The sequence below is a fragment of the Penicillium oxalicum genome, chromosome III, assembly GCF_001723175.1.
Source record: "Penicillium oxalicum strain HP7-1 chromosome III, whole genome shotgun sequence".
Classification (NCBI taxonomy): Eukaryota; Fungi; Ascomycota; class Eurotiomycetes; order Eurotiales; family Aspergillaceae; genus Penicillium; species Penicillium oxalicum.
This window is the reverse complement of record NC_064652.1, coordinates 3,292,200-3,312,141: the sequence shown is the minus strand read 5'-3', so window position 1 is coordinate 3,312,141 and position 19,942 is coordinate 3,292,200. Positions and strand designations below refer to the sequence as shown.

At 49.0% G+C, this 19,942-nt stretch overlaps 7 protein-coding genes across 7 annotated transcripts; 5 read left to right on the top strand and 2 right to left on the bottom strand.

Annotated features, from left to right (window-relative positions):
* Positions 1–5,890: 5,890 nt before the first annotated feature.
* On the top strand, positions 5,891–7,211 carry POX_c04549 (uncharacterized protein; the record flags this gene model as incomplete). Its single annotated transcript, XM_050113422.1, has 2 exons — positions 5,891–6,247; positions 6,864–7,211. The coding sequence occupies 2 exons, from the start codon at positions 5,891–5,893 to the stop codon at positions 7,209–7,211; spliced, it is 705 nt and encodes a 234-aa protein (XP_049970978.1).
* Positions 7,212–9,708: 2,497 nt separating this feature from the next.
* Positions 9,709–9,846, bottom strand: POX_c04548 (uncharacterized protein; the record flags this gene model as incomplete). The annotated part of the gene is made up of 1 exon (XM_050113421.1): positions 9,709–9,846. One exon carries the CDS (start codon positions 9,844–9,846, stop codon positions 9,709–9,711), a length of 138 nt encoding a protein of 45 aa, XP_049970977.1.
* A 1,329-nt stretch (positions 9,847–11,175) lies between these two features.
* POX_c04547 (uncharacterized protein) lies at positions 11,176–11,268 on the top strand (the record flags this gene model as incomplete). The annotated part of the gene is made up of 1 exon (XM_050113420.1): positions 11,176–11,268. One exon carries the CDS (start codon positions 11,176–11,178, stop codon positions 11,266–11,268), a length of 93 nt encoding a protein of 30 aa, XP_049970976.1.
* A 1,218-nt stretch (positions 11,269–12,486) lies between these two features.
* POX_c04546 (uncharacterized protein) lies at positions 12,487–12,879 on the top strand (the record flags this gene model as incomplete). Its single annotated transcript, XM_050113419.1, has 1 exon — positions 12,487–12,879. The coding sequence occupies one exon, from the start codon at positions 12,487–12,489 to the stop codon at positions 12,877–12,879; it is 393 nt and encodes a 130-aa protein (XP_049970975.1).
* Positions 12,880–13,688: 809 nt separating this feature from the next.
* POX_c04545 (uncharacterized protein) lies at positions 13,689–14,241 on the top strand (the record flags this gene model as incomplete). Its single annotated transcript, XM_050113418.1, has 2 exons — positions 13,689–13,793; positions 13,843–14,241. 2 exons carry the CDS (start codon positions 13,689–13,691, stop codon positions 14,239–14,241), a joined length of 504 nt encoding a protein of 167 aa, XP_049970974.1.
* Positions 14,242–16,899: 2,658 nt separating this feature from the next.
* POX_c04544 (uncharacterized protein) lies at positions 16,900–17,373 on the top strand (the record flags this gene model as incomplete). The annotated part of the gene is made up of 1 exon (XM_050113417.1): positions 16,900–17,373. The coding sequence occupies one exon, from the start codon at positions 16,900–16,902 to the stop codon at positions 17,371–17,373; it is 474 nt and encodes a 157-aa protein (XP_049970973.1).
* A 1,527-nt stretch (positions 17,374–18,900) lies between these two features.
* Positions 18,901–19,689, bottom strand: POX_c04543 (WD repeat-containing protein 5B; the record flags this gene model as incomplete). Its single annotated transcript, XM_050113416.1, has 1 exon — positions 18,901–19,689. The coding sequence occupies one exon, from the start codon at positions 19,687–19,689 to the stop codon at positions 18,901–18,903; it is 789 nt and encodes a 262-aa protein (XP_049970972.1).
* Between the last annotated feature and the right edge of the window lie 253 nt (positions 19,690–19,942).

The following is a 19,942-nucleotide window of genomic DNA, read 5'->3' as shown; positions in this document are numbered from 1 at the left end:
TAGTCATTAAGATTCAGTTCTGACTCCGTGCACGATGCTGAACATCGTCGTACACCATCCACTAACCGTAGAATGCCTCGGCATCCTCCCTGCCACAACTTTCGAGTTGGTTTCTCACTGATCCAAATCGTTGAGAACCCCATGGACCTGGGTGACGCTATAGGAGCGCCACGCTGATTCCTGATCCTCGCTTACACTGGCACGGAATCACATTCGACCCTTTTCTCCCTGGAACCCCTACCCATGTCTCTATGCCCTGGGAGATTGGCCCGGTTCCAACCCCGTCGTCATTAACCCTGTAACAGCATACTACTCTCGTGAGATTGCGGTGATAACCGATGCCTGTAACAGGCTGAACCACACAAGCATGTAGGGTACGAGCCGTGGAACCAAGGGCCCGAACAGGGTTCAGGGTAAAGCCTGCCGGCTAGCGTCGTAGACCTCGGCCGGCACCCGCGATAGCACGGGCCTAGACCTCAGCATCAGCCGGCATTATCCCTTCCCCTGTCTCTTCCAATACTCCGAAAGGGAGAATTCACGAGCAGGGACCATGTATACGAGCCACGACTTGCCCGGACCAAATCGCAGACACTTCGTTTAACTCGATCCTACTGGCATTGAAAAAATTTCGTTTACATGAATCGTATAGGCTGTGCTAAACTTCTAGCAGCTAGCGTGCGAGTCATGAAATTGCCGATCCTTTCTTGACAGGATCGGCCCCTGCGGCCATTGAGCTGGTCGATCACACTTCATTTTTCCTAAGAGTTATGATTGGCTACGCTGTGGACGAATTTGATTCCATTTCATGTCCGTGGCGGGGTACCTTCGGAGGACACCCCTGTCATGAACCACCCGGCCAGACAAGGCTAGTAGTGTACGCGTGGACGTTACAGCTCTTTGCACTAAAGTCATCATAGCTGAGGCGGAGAGCCACCCCGCATAGAAAACGATTATCGCGTCGGGCAATGTGACTACGGATAAGGCTACTTCGTCGTAATACTTTGTCGGTTATTCGGAAGCTTTTTGAAAGCCCCGGATTGGATCCATTTCCAGCCGCCTTTGCTCTCTATTAAGGATAGGTATCGTTTATAATAGGACAGTTTCGACGGCAACGGCCCTGGTAAAAATTGGCCCTAACTCAAGCTTGCGGGACGTTGGAGGATCATGCGCACGGGCTAGTTCTAGGTGGAGCCCGAATTTCAACGCTTGGTAACGCTGATCTGAACTGGCCCACCACCACCACCAGAAGGTCTCATCCGCAAGCCGTACCATACTTTCAACGTAGGAGAGGAAACTTACAGCGGAAGAATTCAGGACTGGTGGATATACCAGATTTCCAGGAAGAGACTGCGATGATTGGGCGTGGGAAGCACCAAGCATAAGCCCCGTTCAGAGGAAATCATCCCTATTTCTGTTGGTGTAAGCCACATATCAGAATCCAGACAACGTATTCCACCCTCCTGTCTCAAAATTAGAGGGATCGAGTTTATGATACATTAGTACCGTTTTTTAAAAAAAAAAAAAAAAATCCGGCGCATCCGCTATGGTTCCAGCCGACAGAGAGGGCCCTTTCAGTGGCCAGATAGAGAACGCTACACAAATATAGGTTAGAATAGACTAGGTTACAGACAGTACATGCGAACTGCAGCTCGTGGGGCCAGAATCAACGATGCTCATGTTTTGCAGCAATCCGATCCTCTCGTGGGGCGAATCCACGGGTCATTAATTTAGTACGGCCGGACAGTCCTGTCACAGGTCATGACAGTTTGATCGCGACACTAGGACATCTATGTCAATCGGCGTCTCTGGCCGGTGGCTCTGCTAAGGCTAGTCCAAAGAGAAAGTCTGACCGAAGTCGGCCAGAAGCGGCAGGGGTGATCAAGGCAAGCAATACTTTAGTCTAAGTAGCATTACTTTTATAGAGGCTAGCGATTGACAAGGCTTCGGATTAGCAATGACGCGGCTGTAGAGACCTTCGGGCCGGGGGGGGAATACGCCCCTAGTTGCGAATTGATCGCCCTTTGGAATCCTACCATGCCGTTGCTCACTGTTTAATCCATTAGGCCAAAAGGTCTAAGCCAAACCATCTGTTAGGATGGTTTGTCCTGCAACGGTATATATAGATAAGTGGTCCCGCATCAATATCCAAGGATGGCCATATCCTTCCTTCCGGGACCACACCTTTTGATGTGCAAGGGTCAAGTTGGTTGACTGCAAGAATAGACTGAGAAACCCAACGGTTTCACTTAGATCGACAGTCGAGCCTGACGCAGGTATTTCGCTAGACTGTGAACATCGGAACGGCATGTTCACCGGGATCTGTTGGCCGTAGCTTGAGTCTAAGGGTAGCAATTGGACCCGTAAGGCACCAGTTTGTCCTGACGGTGCCTCTTTTTGTCTTTTTCAACTGTTTTGACCCCTAACTTAGCCCCCAACAGACAAGGCAAGACGATGAAAAACGGAAGCAGCGGGATGTCTGGACGCAAAATGGCCGATTCACGTCTAGGCACGCCAGTAATGTTACTTTCGCGACGACGATCCCTAGCCTAGACCAACGGCCGCCTCGTGGCAGGAGCTTCTGATAGGGGTAAGTTTCCAGAGCTAATGTACATGCTGTGATATGAAATAAAACCTGTGAGTAGGTTATTATACAGTGGTACGAAATACGTGGCTATGACTAGCAGGTTTAATGTTGGATTTTAATGATTTGATGAGGGCAGACAGTATAGTTGGTGGGGGCCTTGGCTTGAGCCTGTGTGGGTGAAAGTAAAAAGTCTCGATATGGGGGTCAAACTCTATTGAGTCAAGGCCACTCGTATTGCTCAGGTAGCGCTGGCGCTTGCGGAGCGTCCGTGGAAGGATTCGCCACCGCTAAGGAGTGGCCAGGCAATACGCCAGGCCCCACATCAGTGAGCTGTGCAGGCTAGTCTGTCTATTAGACCCTAGACCCAGGTAGGAAGTCGCATTTCGCCTATTATGAAGCGTGTTATACTCTTTCTAGACCATTTCGGCGGCAGGAAGAAGGCTGGCATGCGCCCGTTAGGACGTAGGAATGACCTCACTCCACCCTACCAGGTCCTGGTGCCTAGCGTTCATGATCTCTTGTTCTTGCTTAAGCCGTTGTACTTTTCCCTCTGGCTCTCGTGTCTTGCCCACGGCCTCATCCTTTCCTAATACTAACCGGGTGAATCAGACCACCACTTGATGATTTCCATTACGTAGCTACTCCGCCTGTTCCTCAAGCTCCTGCGAGTTTCATCCGCTTTTTAGAAGCAAGCCAAACACCTTTGAAAGACTAATACCATATGATATGCGTTGATGTCGCAAGAAACATTATATTGACTGTACGTTTTTCATTGCTTTACAACCCTCTTAGCGCCGATATCCTAGATAGGCTTTCCCTACAGATCTAGTAGTTATCACAGCTTTCAGCCTCGTAAGCCCGACGGTTGCTTCGACTTGTTTTCCTGGTGTGCACTCCGTCTTTTGGATACTATATGAGGATAGGAATGTCTCTCTGTCCTATTCCTGATAAGAGCTAGAGCAGGAAAGCCATTAAGTTCTAAAATAAAATATCGCGGGAGTTATTACCACCGCTAATTAGCTGTCCGTTTTTTTACTCCTGTTCTCTGCTTTTATCTTTGTAAGTGTTGGCGTTAATCCGAGCCTTACCGAGATGGACTTAGGATGGGATGCCAGCTGAACCAGCCTATAGATACTTTTGCATGCGGTATTTGGCACACACTTCACTGGCTGACAGTTTTCTTAGTTCTGCCTGTTTTAAAAACTTAGTGTGTTAAGTTTCCTTGCTACCTCTCTAGCATAACCTCCGGGACTGTGGCGGGCCACGGTTCCGTACAATCTTTATCCTAGGTCTTGCCGTACTTCCACTCTTTGTCCAACTTTTCGTTGTCTAAACTCTCAGGTACAATACGCTAATTAATAGTTATGGGTTCTATTATGAAATGCCCTTACTTTATATATACGGCAAAAGGAAATTCAGTACAGATAAAGAGGGTTTTCCTCTAGGTAGCCTTCGGTTTGTTTATGTGAAGTACAAGATATAAAGAAAGAGTCAAAATATGCAGGTCTTGGCTTCCTCGAGGCTGGAAACCTTGAGTAATAATCCCTAGCACCACGAAGAGGTGCCTGCATAGCTAGGGGAGGTCAAAGTAACTATGTTACTCTATGACACACAAAGAGCACAAAATATACTTCACGGGGCTCAGGGCAGTGAAGGAGCACAAGATATACTTCACGGGGCTCAAGGCAGTGAAGGCTGCGAGGCAGCGGCGTCCATGGAAGACAAAGGACACAGAACCATCAGACGAACTATCAATCTGAATGCACGAGGACAGAAAGGCCTGTTCTACTGGAAGATGTTAGCAACCTAGGTTGGTTATATATCTTTTGTTACAGACACCTGCACGAACCACTTACGCACCCCTAACGCAACGGCCTGCCCCTATAATTTCCCGTATGCGTTCATCCGATACGACTAATTAGTCCGACGCGAACCATAGACAGGCGCGGCGAGCTTGCTTTCGTTGAGAGTTCCGCTCGAATCGGCTTTTGGTTATTTTGTGGGCAAATGTACCACGCTAGACGATCGTTGACCGTCTCTGTAACGGTTCCAGAGGGCCTATCTGCTTAGCTATAGCCTTGGCCTTACCCTCTGAATTCGTGCGGCTAGAGTACCCCTTCGTTCTTAATTTTGGACTCGTCAATTCTGCCCTCTGAAACGCCTAAGAAAGCGGGCACAAAACAACGCCTATCTAGGGGCCACTCAGGTAATTATACTGAGCGATTTAATCGCACGGTATTTTCCGGAGAGCTAGGCACCTCTGCCCCCCCCCTGCCCGACTAAGCATAGGCTTTCAGGTAGAGCCACCCCTTTGACCTAAGCAGGAATTCCCGGACGGAAAGGCCAGTGAATGTTTTGGTTGATGTTCTTTTTAGAATCGCGATCAACGTACACATCAGAGCCAGACGCGAAAGCTTTACCCGACGCTGAACGGTAAGGGATCTGAGTGCCATCATGATAGGTTTCGTTAGAGTTGCTAACGGACATGAACTCCTCTAGCCCCGAAATCGACCCTAGTAAGTCACTTTGCCCTTTCTCATGATTTCCTAACTTCAAATATGGTGGCATTAATGGACCGTAAAGACGAATCGACCCTTTTCCCATAGATATTGGGCAAGGGAGCATCCAAGCCTTGCTGGCTGATAACGCGAGATTGTCTAAGGAAACCGTAACACTGAAAGCGGAAATACACGATCTCAAGGAGACCCAAGAGGCAATGATGGCACGGTTAGATCTAATTTGCAGTGAAAGGAGGATTTCGACCACTCAACATAACCTTGTACGCAAGAAACACGTATTGCTATATAGGGGTAATAAATTGCCTGTTGAAGCAATAGAAGGAAACGGAAGAAGGCCGTGAGACTAGAAAGGTGCTAAGATAGGTGCAACTGTATCAGCGCAATATGTATAGTACACCCCACGTCATTAGTCGATAGAGCCGCGTCTCGATCGTCCTCCGCGGAGACTATTTCGCATTGTGATTTGCAATCGCAACTCTGAATGAAGCACACTGCAAATGCCGTCGTTCTGTTAGCGCTTAATTGGCTAGCAGTAGCTTAGTTTCGTTATAAGAGCTAGACCATGTTGTACGCTGTTGGTAATAGCTGATCAATCGCCGAGCCATCTATTTCTTAGCCTGGGTGATCTTCAGTGGTTAAGATCATCCAGCGTTAAAGTTAAGCACGATGGCCGACGATTGACTATGATGGATTTATTTGCGGTGCGGTATGTGTGTCAAACTTCTCTGACACGATCGTTAGGACTGGGACACGAAGCCTGAGATGATCGCCTTTCTATTCTTCAGCCATGCTTTATGGCCCTCCTACCACCACCCTCTCTTCACCACCACCCTCTCTTCACCACCACCCTCTCTTCACCACCACCCTCTCTTCACCACCACCCTCTCTTCACCACCACCCTCTCTTCACCACCACCCTCTCTTCACCACCACCCTCTCTTCACCACCACCCTCTCTTCACCACCACCCTCTCTTCACCACCACCCTCTCTTCACCACCACCCTCTCTTCACCACCACCCTCTCTTCACCACCACCCTCTCTTCACCACCACCCTCTCTTCACCACCACCCTCTCTTCACCACCACCCTCTCTTCACCACCACCCCCTCCAGGATTATAGAACAGACTCGGCCCCTCCTTCAGTAGTAAGCTTCTCAATTAGCTCCTTCTGAGTCATTTGTCTTGAGCTACAAAGCTACCGTTCAACGCTTGCGTGGTGACATTCTAACCGTTAAATCGTTCGGGGACTTGATTTAACTCGCGTCCACAAATCAAGCAACACGTTCGTTAATTATTCTGCCCTGGTGCTCTGGTAGACATTCCCTGCTCATTATGGACCCAGAGAAACCCGGCAGCGGTTATGGCCACGTCTATAGCCGTTGACACACACCAATGTAAGGACTGGAAACTGACACATGGTTTCCAATTTCCACCGTCTACAAGACCGCTCCATGAGATTTCAGCAAGAATTTAGCCTCAGAAGAGCACCTGAGCGACTATCTCGGAAAATCACTAACCGGCATTATCTTAGATCTACTAGCCATAACCAACCTTAGGCGAGCCTCTCAGAACATAAATAGAGCTTTCTCTGTCCAGTCGCCTAAATCGACTAAAGAATTCGTTCCAGAATACCTTTTTCCAGTTGTAGCATCCTTAGCGAAGTGCTATCCTACCGACACCCACATGGACGACCCAGTAGGTTCATCTTTGTAACTCGCTCTTTTCGCCAACAAATTTATCTGGCTCTTCTGACAAATCAAGGGCATCCTCCGTACTGTTGCAAGGCTCGATATCCGGGCATTCCGAGCGGAGCAAGCCCATACCAAACTCGAACAGGGGTTAAAGTCTGTCCAAGATGATTTGAAACGAACAACCGATGAATTAGAACAAGTTACTCGGTTAGCGGACATTTTCTACGATCTCAGCCAGAGGTTGGGTGCGGTTGTGGACTACTTACTTCGGGAACGTGGGGCATCAGAGAGCGGTTGTGATCAACAATCAGCTAAATCGATCCTCGATTCTATCATGGAGTCAGAGAAAGCGGGGGACGTGGGCGGAAAGGACAAGGCTGTCTCGGAAAATGCTAAGGCCAAGGTACCGGATAGCTGAGATTCCAATTTTATTTAAATGTCTTAGGGCCTCTCCCTGATATTTTTCTTCACGTATTTGTTGTGCATTTTGCCAGAGATCTTCTATCGATTTAAATATACAAGTTTCAAGTACCTAGAAGACGCTGCTATGAGGCTGCGATGTTCCCGAAGCTACTAATCATCCGTTTCAAAATCGATCCAAGATCAAGATGAAGTGCCAAGACTCTTTTCCTCGGCCAAAAGGCTTCATTCGGGCACTTCGAAGTTCATTGTATAGGGCTCGACAGAGTGGTCTCTGGGGCAGGTCAAAAGATTCGACCGTGCCAGACGTGCCCAACCCCACCGTTGACCGCGAGCGTAAGCGCCGCTCAGGTGCGCCATCGCCAGAGCCTGATATCCTACTCAAACGGAACCCGTCAAATAGGCAAACAATCTGAACGATCTCAGAATTTCAACCTGTTTTCCGGACGGTTGTGTAAGAGACGTTATAGAGGAGGCGCATGATGCCCGGTGAGCAGAGGGAGCCCTGATTATGGAATATCAACAGAAGAATATCCTAGTTTTGTCGGTGTAGCTCCTCCGCCCTAGATGCAGTAGGGTTAATTATGTATATAGAGATCGTTCTGTATTGAAGCTAGGGGACACCTCACGCGGTTCCTGCACCTACTATCACTCTAAATGCGTTATTGAGGATCATAGCCTCAGGAGTAAGCTGAAGTCCGAGTGAAGCTGATTGATTCTGCCCCGTAGGAAATGCTAACAGGCCAGGACTGTGCGGGTAGGTCTCTCAGAGTGCTTCCCTGGGGGAATAATAGCTCAACCCATCGTTTAGCACACCCCTGAGCTCGGCCGCGATAATGTTTGCAGTTCGCACATAGCATATATTTTGCCGCCTCTGTGAGTTTTTGCTGCAGCGTATAGGTGGAAGGAGCTTTTTGAATCATGCCAAGGCAAATTGCTCCATATTTTCGAGACTCTATTGGCACGGTATTCCGGCATCGGCCTTGGTTGGCGCCCTCCCAGACGCATTGTTCCTTATGCAGAATATCTCCAAGGGCCCGACCAAACAAGGTCAGGAGATGCGTATTCCAGTCCATATCAAGACGTTGGATCGAATGTATGTTGCAAGGGTGACCGTAGCATAGTTAGGTAAAGGGTGAAGCGAGAAAATAAGGATGACTTAGGATTAACTTATATAGGGAGGATGTATTCTAGGCTCAAGTCGTTTGCTCTCTAGGTATCTCCATAGTGGACCCGCAAGAGGCCCGGGTGTTTCCTGGGAGTAACCGTTCAACGTTTGGTAGTGGGTCATTTTCAGTCTTAATAACAAGGTACCAGCGAGCCGAACCACGCATCTATATCTTCCCCATCCCGGGCTTCTTATACAGGCGATGAAATCAGATACAGTAGCTTCAATAGTAGGATCAGTACAGTCTTTCCCCTCTCGGGACTCAGCATTCCAAAATCCAAGCAAGGCATAGAAGGCCTATAGAACGTATCAACACTTGATATCAATACCTTACTAGGGCACTCCGCCCTCCACTCGCATATTTTTCCTATACATACGTTCATGCGTCCAGATATTGTGTGTCGGCGCCAGTTTTTGCATACCAAACTTGCATACTAAGTATCAAAGCCCGGATTCGGATAGGTCACTTGAAAAACTCTCTAGTTAGTCTTAGCAGGTTGTCAACTTTGACACTCTTCAATGATTAGCTTACCTAGTTTCCCGAGGTGTCTTTGAATCCGAAGAAAAATTCCCGTCACGAACCTTTTAATAGTTTGAACAATTTCATCGAGGTGAACAGTAAGGTCTATATAGATTCAAAAACTACTAGAATTGCAGTTAAAGAGATGAGCGGTTAGCGCGCTGGTTTAGGGTGACATGCTGTAGTGGAGCCAGCCTATGAGTTCCCAGGAGTTAACGGATTTCGAGGAACATCAGCTGCGTTCCTGGAAGTAAATCGGCCGGGGTCAAAAAACACAAACCAGTTGATTGATTGATTCACAGACTGCCCCAGCCGCTTTAAGGCAGCTATGCAGCGTGTGGCTATATATACTGGTGTCCTCGCCCGCACTTTCAGGAAGCAAGCTGTTCCTCGTCCGAATAGCTTCTCCGTCTGCTCTAGTAGGTTCCACCCCGACTCGTACTCTTATTAACCGTGCTGCTTCTATCTACCGTTCCTGACCCTTCTCCACTTCTATTTACCAAAAATCACTCGTCTTCTCGCTATAGGTATTTTTACCGTCGACGGCACTGCCCGGCATTGTCTTAGCAGTCCAGTCCTCAAGATTTTGGCTGCTTGTACTGCCATTGGCGGGTTACAGAGAATGCGCTTGATATCAACGCATGGAGACTTGCCTGCCCACATTTGATGTCGTTCTTCCACCCAGTTCCGGCATTCGAGCAGGATGTGTCGTACCGTCTTTCATCTATGGCCGCACTGATATTGGTCTGTATCGGCCCCGCTAATAGCGTGGAGGTAGGCCCGTAGACCGATCTTGCCTATACGTATCTACGTAATAGCCGAGCTAATTGCTCTATGTGCCCCGATACCTATATCGAGGATCGCTTTGCCCGTTCGCACTCCGAGCTTGTAGAGTTCTCTACCATGCTTGCATATTTTCCCCTCCTGTTCCCACTCTTTTCGCATGGCTCGGCAAATAGTACATCTAGCGGTTGCTATGAGTGTGCGCAAGGTGTCTGGTTCTAGTCGCGGATCGGCATTCGCTCTCGCGGTCGGATCGGCCCCGGCGGCCTCCTTCGCAGCTTGATTAGCAGCCTCGTTACCAGGCACCCTGAGATGTGCCGGGATCCATCGAAATTGCAATTCCCATCTCTGGCTTCGATTTTCGTCAAGCGCTCGGGTCGCCTCGACCGGAATATGTTGTCCAGACGGGTGCTTGGTGTTCCGGATGGCTTAAATGGCGGCTTGGTGGTCAGTGAATATAACGGCGCTTCGATTTGGTGGTACGCCCGTTGGCGGTATGTCGACTATTATCTGCAGTGCCAGAGTTAATCCTCTAAGCTCTGCCGTAAGCCTTGCAATTACTCGCGAGTCTTCCCGCTCGTACGGTATTGTAAAATTGAGCCGGTAATTTATCATCATATATAGCGAGCCAGAAAAACTCGCGGTTCGATCGGCTCGATTACTAGTGTATTACCGTAGTACGGCTCGCGAGCCGGACTTTCTGACTCGAACTCGCGAGTCCTCGGCTCGCGAGTAATTTTCCGCGGGCCGGCCTTCCCGGCTCGAACTCGCGAGTAATTGCAAGGCCTAGGTCAAATACGCCGGGCATACTAACACACGTGCTACTATATAATCAAGTTCATTGCATGCAAGTACGTCGGACAGCACTGAGGCCAGGCTAGGGGGCTCTGACCTTCTTCTCGCCTCGTAGCATAGAATTAACAGGGAATAGGCGCGTTTACTACCCCTCTGTTCAGGGATATTCCTACAGACGGTATTATCCAACAGACGGTGGTACAGTACTAGTACGTTATAGCATACAGCAGTAGTAATGAGATCAAGGAGGGCAGAAAGCTTGGGGGGCTTTGCCCTCGTCCATTTCGTGCTATCGGGCGGATGCGAACGCGTCAGAGACCAGTCTACACATTCACTGCGACGGTGGAGATTCATTCTGGCTTACTCCCCAAAGGATGAGTCCTGACACTGGACACTAGGAGAAGTCGAGAATCCATCCTCCTCGGGTTAGCGATGCGACTTTTATCCAGTCAATCGTTCTCGGCCATAAGATCCGACCTGACTCCGAATTTATCAGTTAATATAGTACCTTGGACACCTGGATTGGAGTAAATTCGTCAATAGTGTATTTTATTGGACAACTTCTGATGAGATGACTGGGTTCTATTTCACTCGCGCGGACTAGTGATGGGTCGACCGTTTGAAGCTAAAGATATATATCCCCAATCACCAGTAGAAGCGCTGCGCGAATGTTGAAAAACGCAGTTTAATTTTCCGATGCGGGCGATCCGCACAGTATTCATCCGACTGAATGTAGAGCGACGTACTATCATCTCTAAAAGAAAGAAAACCGCGTCGCTTCGGTCATAACCAACTCGTTCCTACCAAATGTAAAATGCTCCCATCGGCCACAGGGGTTCAACCCCTAGAGCGGGGTTGAACCAGGGTCGAACCCCAGGCGTTTAATCTCCATTTTAATTGGCTCGCTCCACGCCAAGTCTAGGGCACGAAAGAGATAAGCACAACGCTTGGGTTGGGATAGTTACTATGGGCCTGGTAGCACGAGTTGACGTAACGGATGAGTACAAGAGCCGACACCCTAAGGTAATTGGCATGCCCTAGGAAAGGAGTAAGAAATTGAGTAATTCACTTCGCGATAATGCTATTCAGTATATGACTCAAGAAACGCCCCGGCCGCCTCGGTCCAGTCGCCGGTCCAGTCGCTGGAGTAATGCACGATTTTTGTTGCTGGAAGTCGCCATGGAAGTGGACTCGGAAACTGTGTCTTGGGTTGGACGAGGTCTTTATTTGTCACCACAAGTATTCGATCTTATACGGAACAATCCTAAAGCCAGCCCTGTTCTCCCCCAATTGTGCTTAACCCCACCTAAGGCCCCACTTCACCGATCATTCAAACCTGCATCAACGGGGTGGTTTCAGCAACCATCTTTTAGACGCTAGTAGATAGAGCCATTTAATCGAGACTATACTATAAGCTCAACGGAATAAGCTTGACATTAGACCTTGCAATTACTCGCGGCGAGCCGGCTTTTTGGACTCGACTCGCGAGCCAAGGACTCGCGAGTCTTCCCGCTCGTACGGTATTGTAAAATCGAGCCGGTAATTTATTATTATATATAGCGAGCCAGAAAAACTCGCGGTTCGATCGGCTCGATTACTAGTGTATTACCGTCGTACGGCTCGCGAGTAATTGCAAGGCCTACTTGACATGGCGTTGAAAACCTGAGGGTTGGACGGCAAGTTGAAAGGAAAGGGCACAAGTTTTATTAAGCGGACTCAGCAGAGCCTCACACATTGCCAACAGAGAGGGATGAGCGGGAATCTGAGGATCGAAAAGGCCATCGCGATAGCACTGTCACCCCCCACTTTACAGCACAGCCTTTGACCCCAGTTTGAAGACCCCTAGACCGCCATGTTGTCACTCTTAATCAACCCGGGACTTTTTCAAGCTGCCACGATAGAATGCGGCATATTTTGTATGCCCATATGCATGTATAGTTATCTATAGGGGATAAATAGTCAGGAAAATCACTTGAAACGCAGATTGTCCTTATACCAGACGCAGAAATGGCCAACATTTCTTACAGACAAGTGCGCCACCCTGAAGGGGATAACAGCGACGCTGCACCTTTGCTTCAACGCACCGCCAAAGCCCGGCCGTCGCGAAGGACCAAGGTTCCCAACTATGAGATCCACCCGAAGCAGATGCCAGTCCCGAACATTGTAGCCCAGCCGTCCAGGGAGCGTACGGAAACTACGATTCGACTGCGGTTTCGTCAGCAGCTCCCCACAACAGAGGCGTGGTGCCTCCCCCCCCCCCCCAAAGCACGGGCTTCTAACGGTGAAAATGAAAATGAAACGCCCATAAACCACCGCCAGCCAAAGAAAATGGGCGACAGGGGACGTGATCGGCGTGAATGGATGAAGCGACTGCGTCCCATGCCTCACCGACGATACTGAAAACTGAAAAGTGGGATGTGGGCGGTAAGACCAGTTCTTCAAGGGGACAATGCAAATACTTTCTACATAGGCAGAAGCTACTGGTTCGAGGGGTTATCTTTGCAATGGTATACTTCAATATGCAATACAGTACAGTAACTCCCTGTTTTCAAAAACATCAAATCATTGATATCAGCACCGTAGTATCTGCTACACACAGGTCGTGAACATCTGACGTATAAGATATCGAGCACGTAGAAGCTCAGCGCTCATTGTAGAACTCGGTTTAGTCCTAACGCAAAGTAGACTTGAAACAAGTCATACCAAAAAAGTATCCTTTCCACCACTGGTATCGACTTACGACGACGATGAGCAGGCTGTTGATGATGACCTAATTACCGTCTGAATCTGGTCAAGGTGCGCTACTGCCAATAGTTGAAGCAACACCACCAGTTGTACTGTAGTAGCAAACCCTCCCAGCTATCCCACCTCAACACCTTTTGCTCGGTGAGCTTGAGATAGATCAAGTTGTTTGTTGGTGGACCTATCCAATGTGCTGGTGGTTCACCCGCCCTCAGATATCTCTCGTGCTTTCCTCCCTCCCCATAGGCAAGGACTAAGGCTAGCTCAAGAATGTTGAGGTGGTCTACGACTTTCGTTTGGCTCTCCACCAAGCTGAACGTTGATGCAGGTGTTGGTTTGCAATCGGAAGTGTATGGTGTGGCTTTCGCTCGTCGCAGCTATAAAGAAGCACAATATCGCAATATCTAAAGAGGTCAGAAAGAACTTGGCGATTGCCAGTCCTGAGCAATCTGGCTAGATTGGAACTGATGGATCCATCCATGGAAGTGTTGCCAGTTTCTGAACTTTGCAATACCCAGCCGAGCCCTAGCGGAAAGGATCCCAATCAATTTTCGCCCTCGGATGCCGGATTGGTAAGTGGCACCATGCTGTTATTCAAGCGCATAGTACTGAAAACTCTAGCCCTGCCCGTATCAAGATGCCAACGACGATAAACGTAATTTGGCCGTAGAGCCTTTCCAACCGGTGCTTAATACACTGGAGCGCCTGGAACGGGAGGACCCGAAACTTGCTTTACAGGCAGCGAGACTGGTGGGGTTGTACCGTCGCGTGTGGGAGTCGTGCGTCTCTAAAGATGTTGATACTCAGCGACTTGAAGAGGCCAATCAAGTGATGCGCGCCGAAAACAACCAGTTCTGTCGGGAGGGGGACTATCTTAAACGTCGAGAGGGGGACCAAGTCGCTCGTCTAGTCTCATTTGAGCGGTCCATGGACGAGGTGCGGCAAAGTCTGCTTGGCGTGCTTAAAGATTGGAATACTTGTTCTACAGGGGTGTTGGCAGGAAATCCGGAAGAAACATAGGAGGATCATTGATCAATATTGACTTTGTGAATGCAACAAGGGGCTAGTTCATCAAGAAGCGGTGGACTGGCCGCAGTTGAGGAATTTCGAGTTCTATTTTAGCTGAAGTCGTCATTGCCAGATCAGTAACTCTTGGTGTATGCTCGTTCCGGAAATCCAACCCACTCTTGGAATAATTCACGGCTCAGATAATGGAATCCCTAGGATAAAGCATGCTAATACCTTTCCAAGAGAGATCATAAAAAGTTGAAGCTTGTCTGGTCAGCAAATACGAACTCGGAATGTTCATGGAGAGCCAGAGTTACAGTACCTCCAGTGACAGTAGCCAGTGCCCACGAATAACACCGACGAGTGCGACGACCAGTAGGACACATGTCAGTCTAGTGTATTAATATGCGACGGACAGTACTTGTGGCCGAGCTAGACGTTGATATCTGATGCGTCTAACTAGCCACTAATGGAAAAGAAGCTATGTTCAGGAAGTCTATGAACACAACGAAGGGTATGATCGACCGCAGGGGGAAAAAGACGAAGCTACCGACTATGATAACGGTCAATTTAGTCAGGCTCGAGGAGGCAGCAAAAAGTAGACAGCAGACTCTCAGACAGCGAGCAATAGTTGATGGAGGCTGCAAGTGAATGCTGATTCGAAGATACTGCGGATCGCAATAAGCACGAGATTCATAGGCGTCTACACAGGGGAGCTCACGAACTGCCTGTAAAGATAAGAATACACTGACTAATCCGGCGATGATTCCCATGAGAGCCTCGTTTGCTACGCACCAGCTTGATGCCGACAAGACAGCCTACAAAATCAGTATTGCCACAAAGAGCCCACGGTCGAGCTACTGGTGGGACGCATGATTCTGAAATGTTACACAAAGGAAAGGAATTCGAGTGCAATGTAGGAGTAGCGAGGCTGTTGCCAAGGTCGAGAGTAGCACAGGGAGGGTCTTCATGATGAATATGTTTTAAGATAGATCAAAACGGAGGCTAGAAAAACAGAAGGCCAATCTTATACTCGGAAAGAATCACGTATAAGAAACTTATAGAGATATGGGTACGAAGAGCTCCTAGGAATCCCGAAGATGCTCTCGGGCTCCGAAAACACCGGAGAGCCCGACTCATTGAGGACCCGCTAATGATTGATTATTTTCAACGCCAATACATCTCTCATATATTCTCAAGCAGACGATGGAACTTAATAACGCATAATCAGCAGTATAATGCTTATCAATACTTCTGCGTGTTGAATTCGACAGGTCGATGAGAGGGCCAATAGTCGCAGATAGAAATATACGGCTAGTAATAACAACGATGCGAACAACCTACTCTGACGACAAAAATGCAGTATCAAATCTTCCTGGAAGCTTCCTAGCCCTTGAGTAGTGGACCGGGACCCGGCGGATGTACTGTACACACCTGAACAGAAAGACCAAAGCATCCGACATCAGAAAACCGGCATAACGGAAGCCGAGAGACCGCTATGCTTAGATGCTTACTTTCCGGCGCCTGTTTGGTCATCCAGCCTCTGACACGTAAACGGGTACATTATGCTAATCGCAACGAGGCGGCCCCGTCGCGGAGGGCGCAATTACTTGTACCTATTGGCTGGGTTCTGAGGCAGTAGAAAGTTAATGGCGTTCCTTCACACTGTTAATGTATCATTTTGCCCCTCCGGAAAGGAAGGCCAAGTGAAGGAGCGGCCTCTCTATATAAGCATTCTGGCTCTCTCACTATTCCTGTAGCCTGCATAGGCTACAGGAAGTGTACAAGCCAATGTCGAAACTCCTGCACTGGCTTTCGAATTTATCTGTTCCTGAAGTTTGCGGTACTTCCGCTGCGATTTTTCTTGCGTCTTGGCTGATCTATTCATCTGCAGTGCATATATGGTTCTGGGCTTGCAAAAGAAGATATCTGTTGTCCTGACATTCATGGAGCTCAAGGCTGCCGGGGTTTTGGCGACGACTTCTCTTTGTTCACCTACCAAATTCTTTCAGATGGCTCGACATCTCAACATGTTGGCAGGCTTTGGTACTGGCATCTTTGCTTGCAACAGACATTTTAGCCTTGCGACCTAGAGCCACGTCCTTGATGGTCGTCCAAAAAAGAGCTGGGTCTTTGGCCGTCATCAGCATCGCCTCTCTGTGCACCGGTCTGAACTTTGGGTTTCCAGCTGATCTCTTATGTATCGACCGCCAGTCGCTCGGATGGTTTCATCGATGGATAGGGCGTATATGCGTGTTTCATTCCCTTCTACACGGCATTATTATCATGTCTACAACCGAAGCTTCGATCTTCATAACTCCGCGGTATATTTTCCCTATCATAGTAAGTCTACTTCGCGGTTGAGCCAGAAGACGGTTTTGGACCTCGGATCACTCTGACTCCTACTAGGCTGGGTGCTCGCTCATTCTGATTGTTCCGGTCACGTGCGCGGCAATACGAACACGACATGTACAGTTCGCTTTGAAATGCCATTATTTGCTTGCGGTAGTGGCCATTTACGCCCTTGGATATCATCTCCTGTAACAACAATATATGTATCGTTGGGTATTATTAGGTGCTCTTTGCCTCTGGGCTGTGACAAGTCTCGCCGTCTTTAGAGCCACCGTGTGGTCTCGGAAGCCATGGCGACACGATAGACAAGAAGTGTTTATGAACGCATCTAATAGTCTTCTTTGGCTTGAGATCGGTCTACCTCCGTCTTTGACTGTGCAGCCCGGTCAATATGTGCAGCTCTGGATGCCAAGTGCCGGCATTTACGCCGGTCTGCAACTGCCCCTCTTCTATGCGGCAGCATGCAAAAAGGATGGCGCGCACAAGATCGCACGGATAGTGGCTCGTTCCGGCTCAGGTATTACTCAAAAGCTTTACGATAGGAATCTCGCTTCCCCGCGCGGGAATTGGATCACGGTCACTGCGCTCGGACCATATGGGCGCCCGGAAAACTTGCTCCGGTTTGGGACCGTTGTGTTAGTCGTAGAGGACGTTGGCTTTTTTCGAGCTCTCTCGTATATAGAGATGCTAGTCAAGGCCAGTGTGCAACGGACAGCGCTGGTACGGAAACTGGAGATTTTGTGGCAAGATGACGCGGAATCTAGTGAGTCGTCGAGCTATCTTCCTAAGTAGTCTCTTAGTGTATCTGCTGACTTGGGGTTGGAGACTATCCGCCATGGGTGAAAGAGTGGAGGCAAGAGGTCCCGAGCCTAGATCATCCTACATCTGGCGGATTTGACGTGAGTAGGTGTCCGAACGACATTCGAAATAGATACTGGCTCCCGCTTAGATCCTACAATTCAAAAGTTACTGTGGCAGAGCCGACTCAAATGAGGACCCTTCGACTTCATATCAGGAAGAAAATCGACTTTGCTTCTACCGTGGGTCACTGAAAATTGAAAAATAAGTGAGGGGATACATCAAAGACCAACGGGGGGACACAGTAGTCGCAGGTATTCTCCTTAATCATTCTCATAATGACGTGTGTGGAAGTCTGGTGCAGTTCTGGTTCTGACAATTTATCACATAGTTTATGCTGGTCGTAGGATACGTAAGACCGTCAGGAAGACTATTTAGCCTCACATCGGAAGAAATCTCAAATTCATAGCCCTTGACCTGGGTCCATATCATGCGTGACCAGAGAACAACCACTATTCTTAAAGCTAGCCAACACGCCAACATAAATGAAATTAGGTCGGCCGTTAACTAGCGACGGCTTCATGTGATCGTAGGCAGTTAATTAAATGAAGCCTCTCATGGTGAAACAATCCGATATTGAAATGGTAGCGCTATTGTGTTAATAAATTTTAAAGCTAAATCAACTAGCCTTGGTGTGGATGAAGGTTATTTGCTTACTCAATTTGAAAGTGGCCCGTCCTGTAGGAGCAGCAGGATAACCCGCCGTGTTCTATAATTTGAATTTGCCCTGGAAATTGCGCCCTCAGAATAAGAAATAATTGTCCGAATCTGCGAGTTCGGTCTTCCAATGAAGGATTGGGAGACTATGTAACCCCCATCCCGATGACATGAAATGCCCTACGTGGTGAAACACCCGCGAGGTATCTGACAAGTCCAGCATATTTATCCTCTAACAACCAGTCAATTCTTATTTGTGGATAGAGGATACCTCAATTACATGATTCTTGCTATCACTGCTTTTGCAAAAGCTATTAAATACCACGTCCCAATGCTGAAGTACAAGACCTAATGTATTACCTGGAAATCTGCCGTTGACGGCTGGGACGCCAAGACCACCCACCATGACATCAGAGATAAGTGTGAGGGATAAAATTGCGCAAGTGTAATGTCGGGTATCATCTTTCCAGGCCATCAAAATGATGTGAGTCACAACAATGTGGAGTTGAGCGAAACCCGTGGCAGCGGAGAGGTACTAAGATTACAAATTCATGAAGTTGAATACACGGGAAAATAACAATGGTGTAAGTTGGTGTATGAAATATATAACTGCGGCTAAATATGGAAGTAGACCCACACCAAGTATGTAATTATTACGGAAGATTCACTCGCTATGCTCAGGCCATCGATCAGGTGACGACCACGGCCGTCCAGAGAAACCACTGCGCGTGGCAAGACAAGGCTTGCGTGCGATTGTCCTTTACTTCGGGTCTTAACTGGCTATTGACCATAGCCGTGAATCGCTCAGTCGGCACCCCCAGTCGCGAATCCGAAGATCAAAACACGTCCAGACGGGCAGCCAAGCACCACCGCTATTCCGGACTTTCCTACAGCCGAACTGGTCGGGCGATAGGTGGGAGGCAGCCAGAGCCAGTTCTGTGAACGCCGCGTGATCCAGAGTCTATCGAAACTGATACCGTAGCCTTGATATTCGGGGGGTTGCGGCAGTTGATTTGCACTAGGTGATTGGAGGTCTAACGCGGACACTTTAGTCGGAGGCCTAGGATTAGGTGTTGCTGAGCCACGAAGGGGAAAAATCCCAACGCTAGTGTGAAGAGAGGAGTTGGTGGTGTCGAAGGAAAGAATATTCACATAATTGCCAACATTTAGGGTTTGCAGGCAGGCCCCGGTGTGCGCATCCCAGATCTTGATCATCTTGTCCAAAGACCCGGACGCGACGCGACTGCTGTCGGGGGAGAACACCACTGAGTTGACATCATGATTATGGCCCTCCAGCGTCTGCAGGCAGTCCCCAGTGTGCGCATCCCAGATCTTGATCGCCCTGTCGGCCGACCCGGACGCGACGCGGCTGCTGTCGTAGGAGAACACCACTGAGCTGACATCGTCATTATGGCCCTCCAGCGTCTGCAGGCAGGCCCCGGTGTGCGCATCCCAGATCTTGATCGTATTGTCGTCCGACCCGGACGCGACGCGACTGCTGTCGTAGGAGAACACCACTGAGCTGACATCGTCATTATGACCCGCCAGCGTCTGCAAGCAGGCCCTGGTGTGCGCATCCCAGATCTTGATCATCTTGTCCCTAGACCCGGACGCGATGAGGCTGCTGTCCGAGAGAACACCACTGAGGTGACTATCCGATCATGGCCCTTCAGCGTCTGCAGGCAGGCCCCGGTGTGCGCATCCCAGATCTTGATCGTCTTGTCGTCCGACCCGGACGCGAGCGCGGCTGCTCTTGGGGGAACACCACTGAGTTGACATCGTCATTATGGCCCTCCAGCGTCTGCAGGCAGCCCCGGTGTGCGCATCCCAGATCTTGATCGTCTTG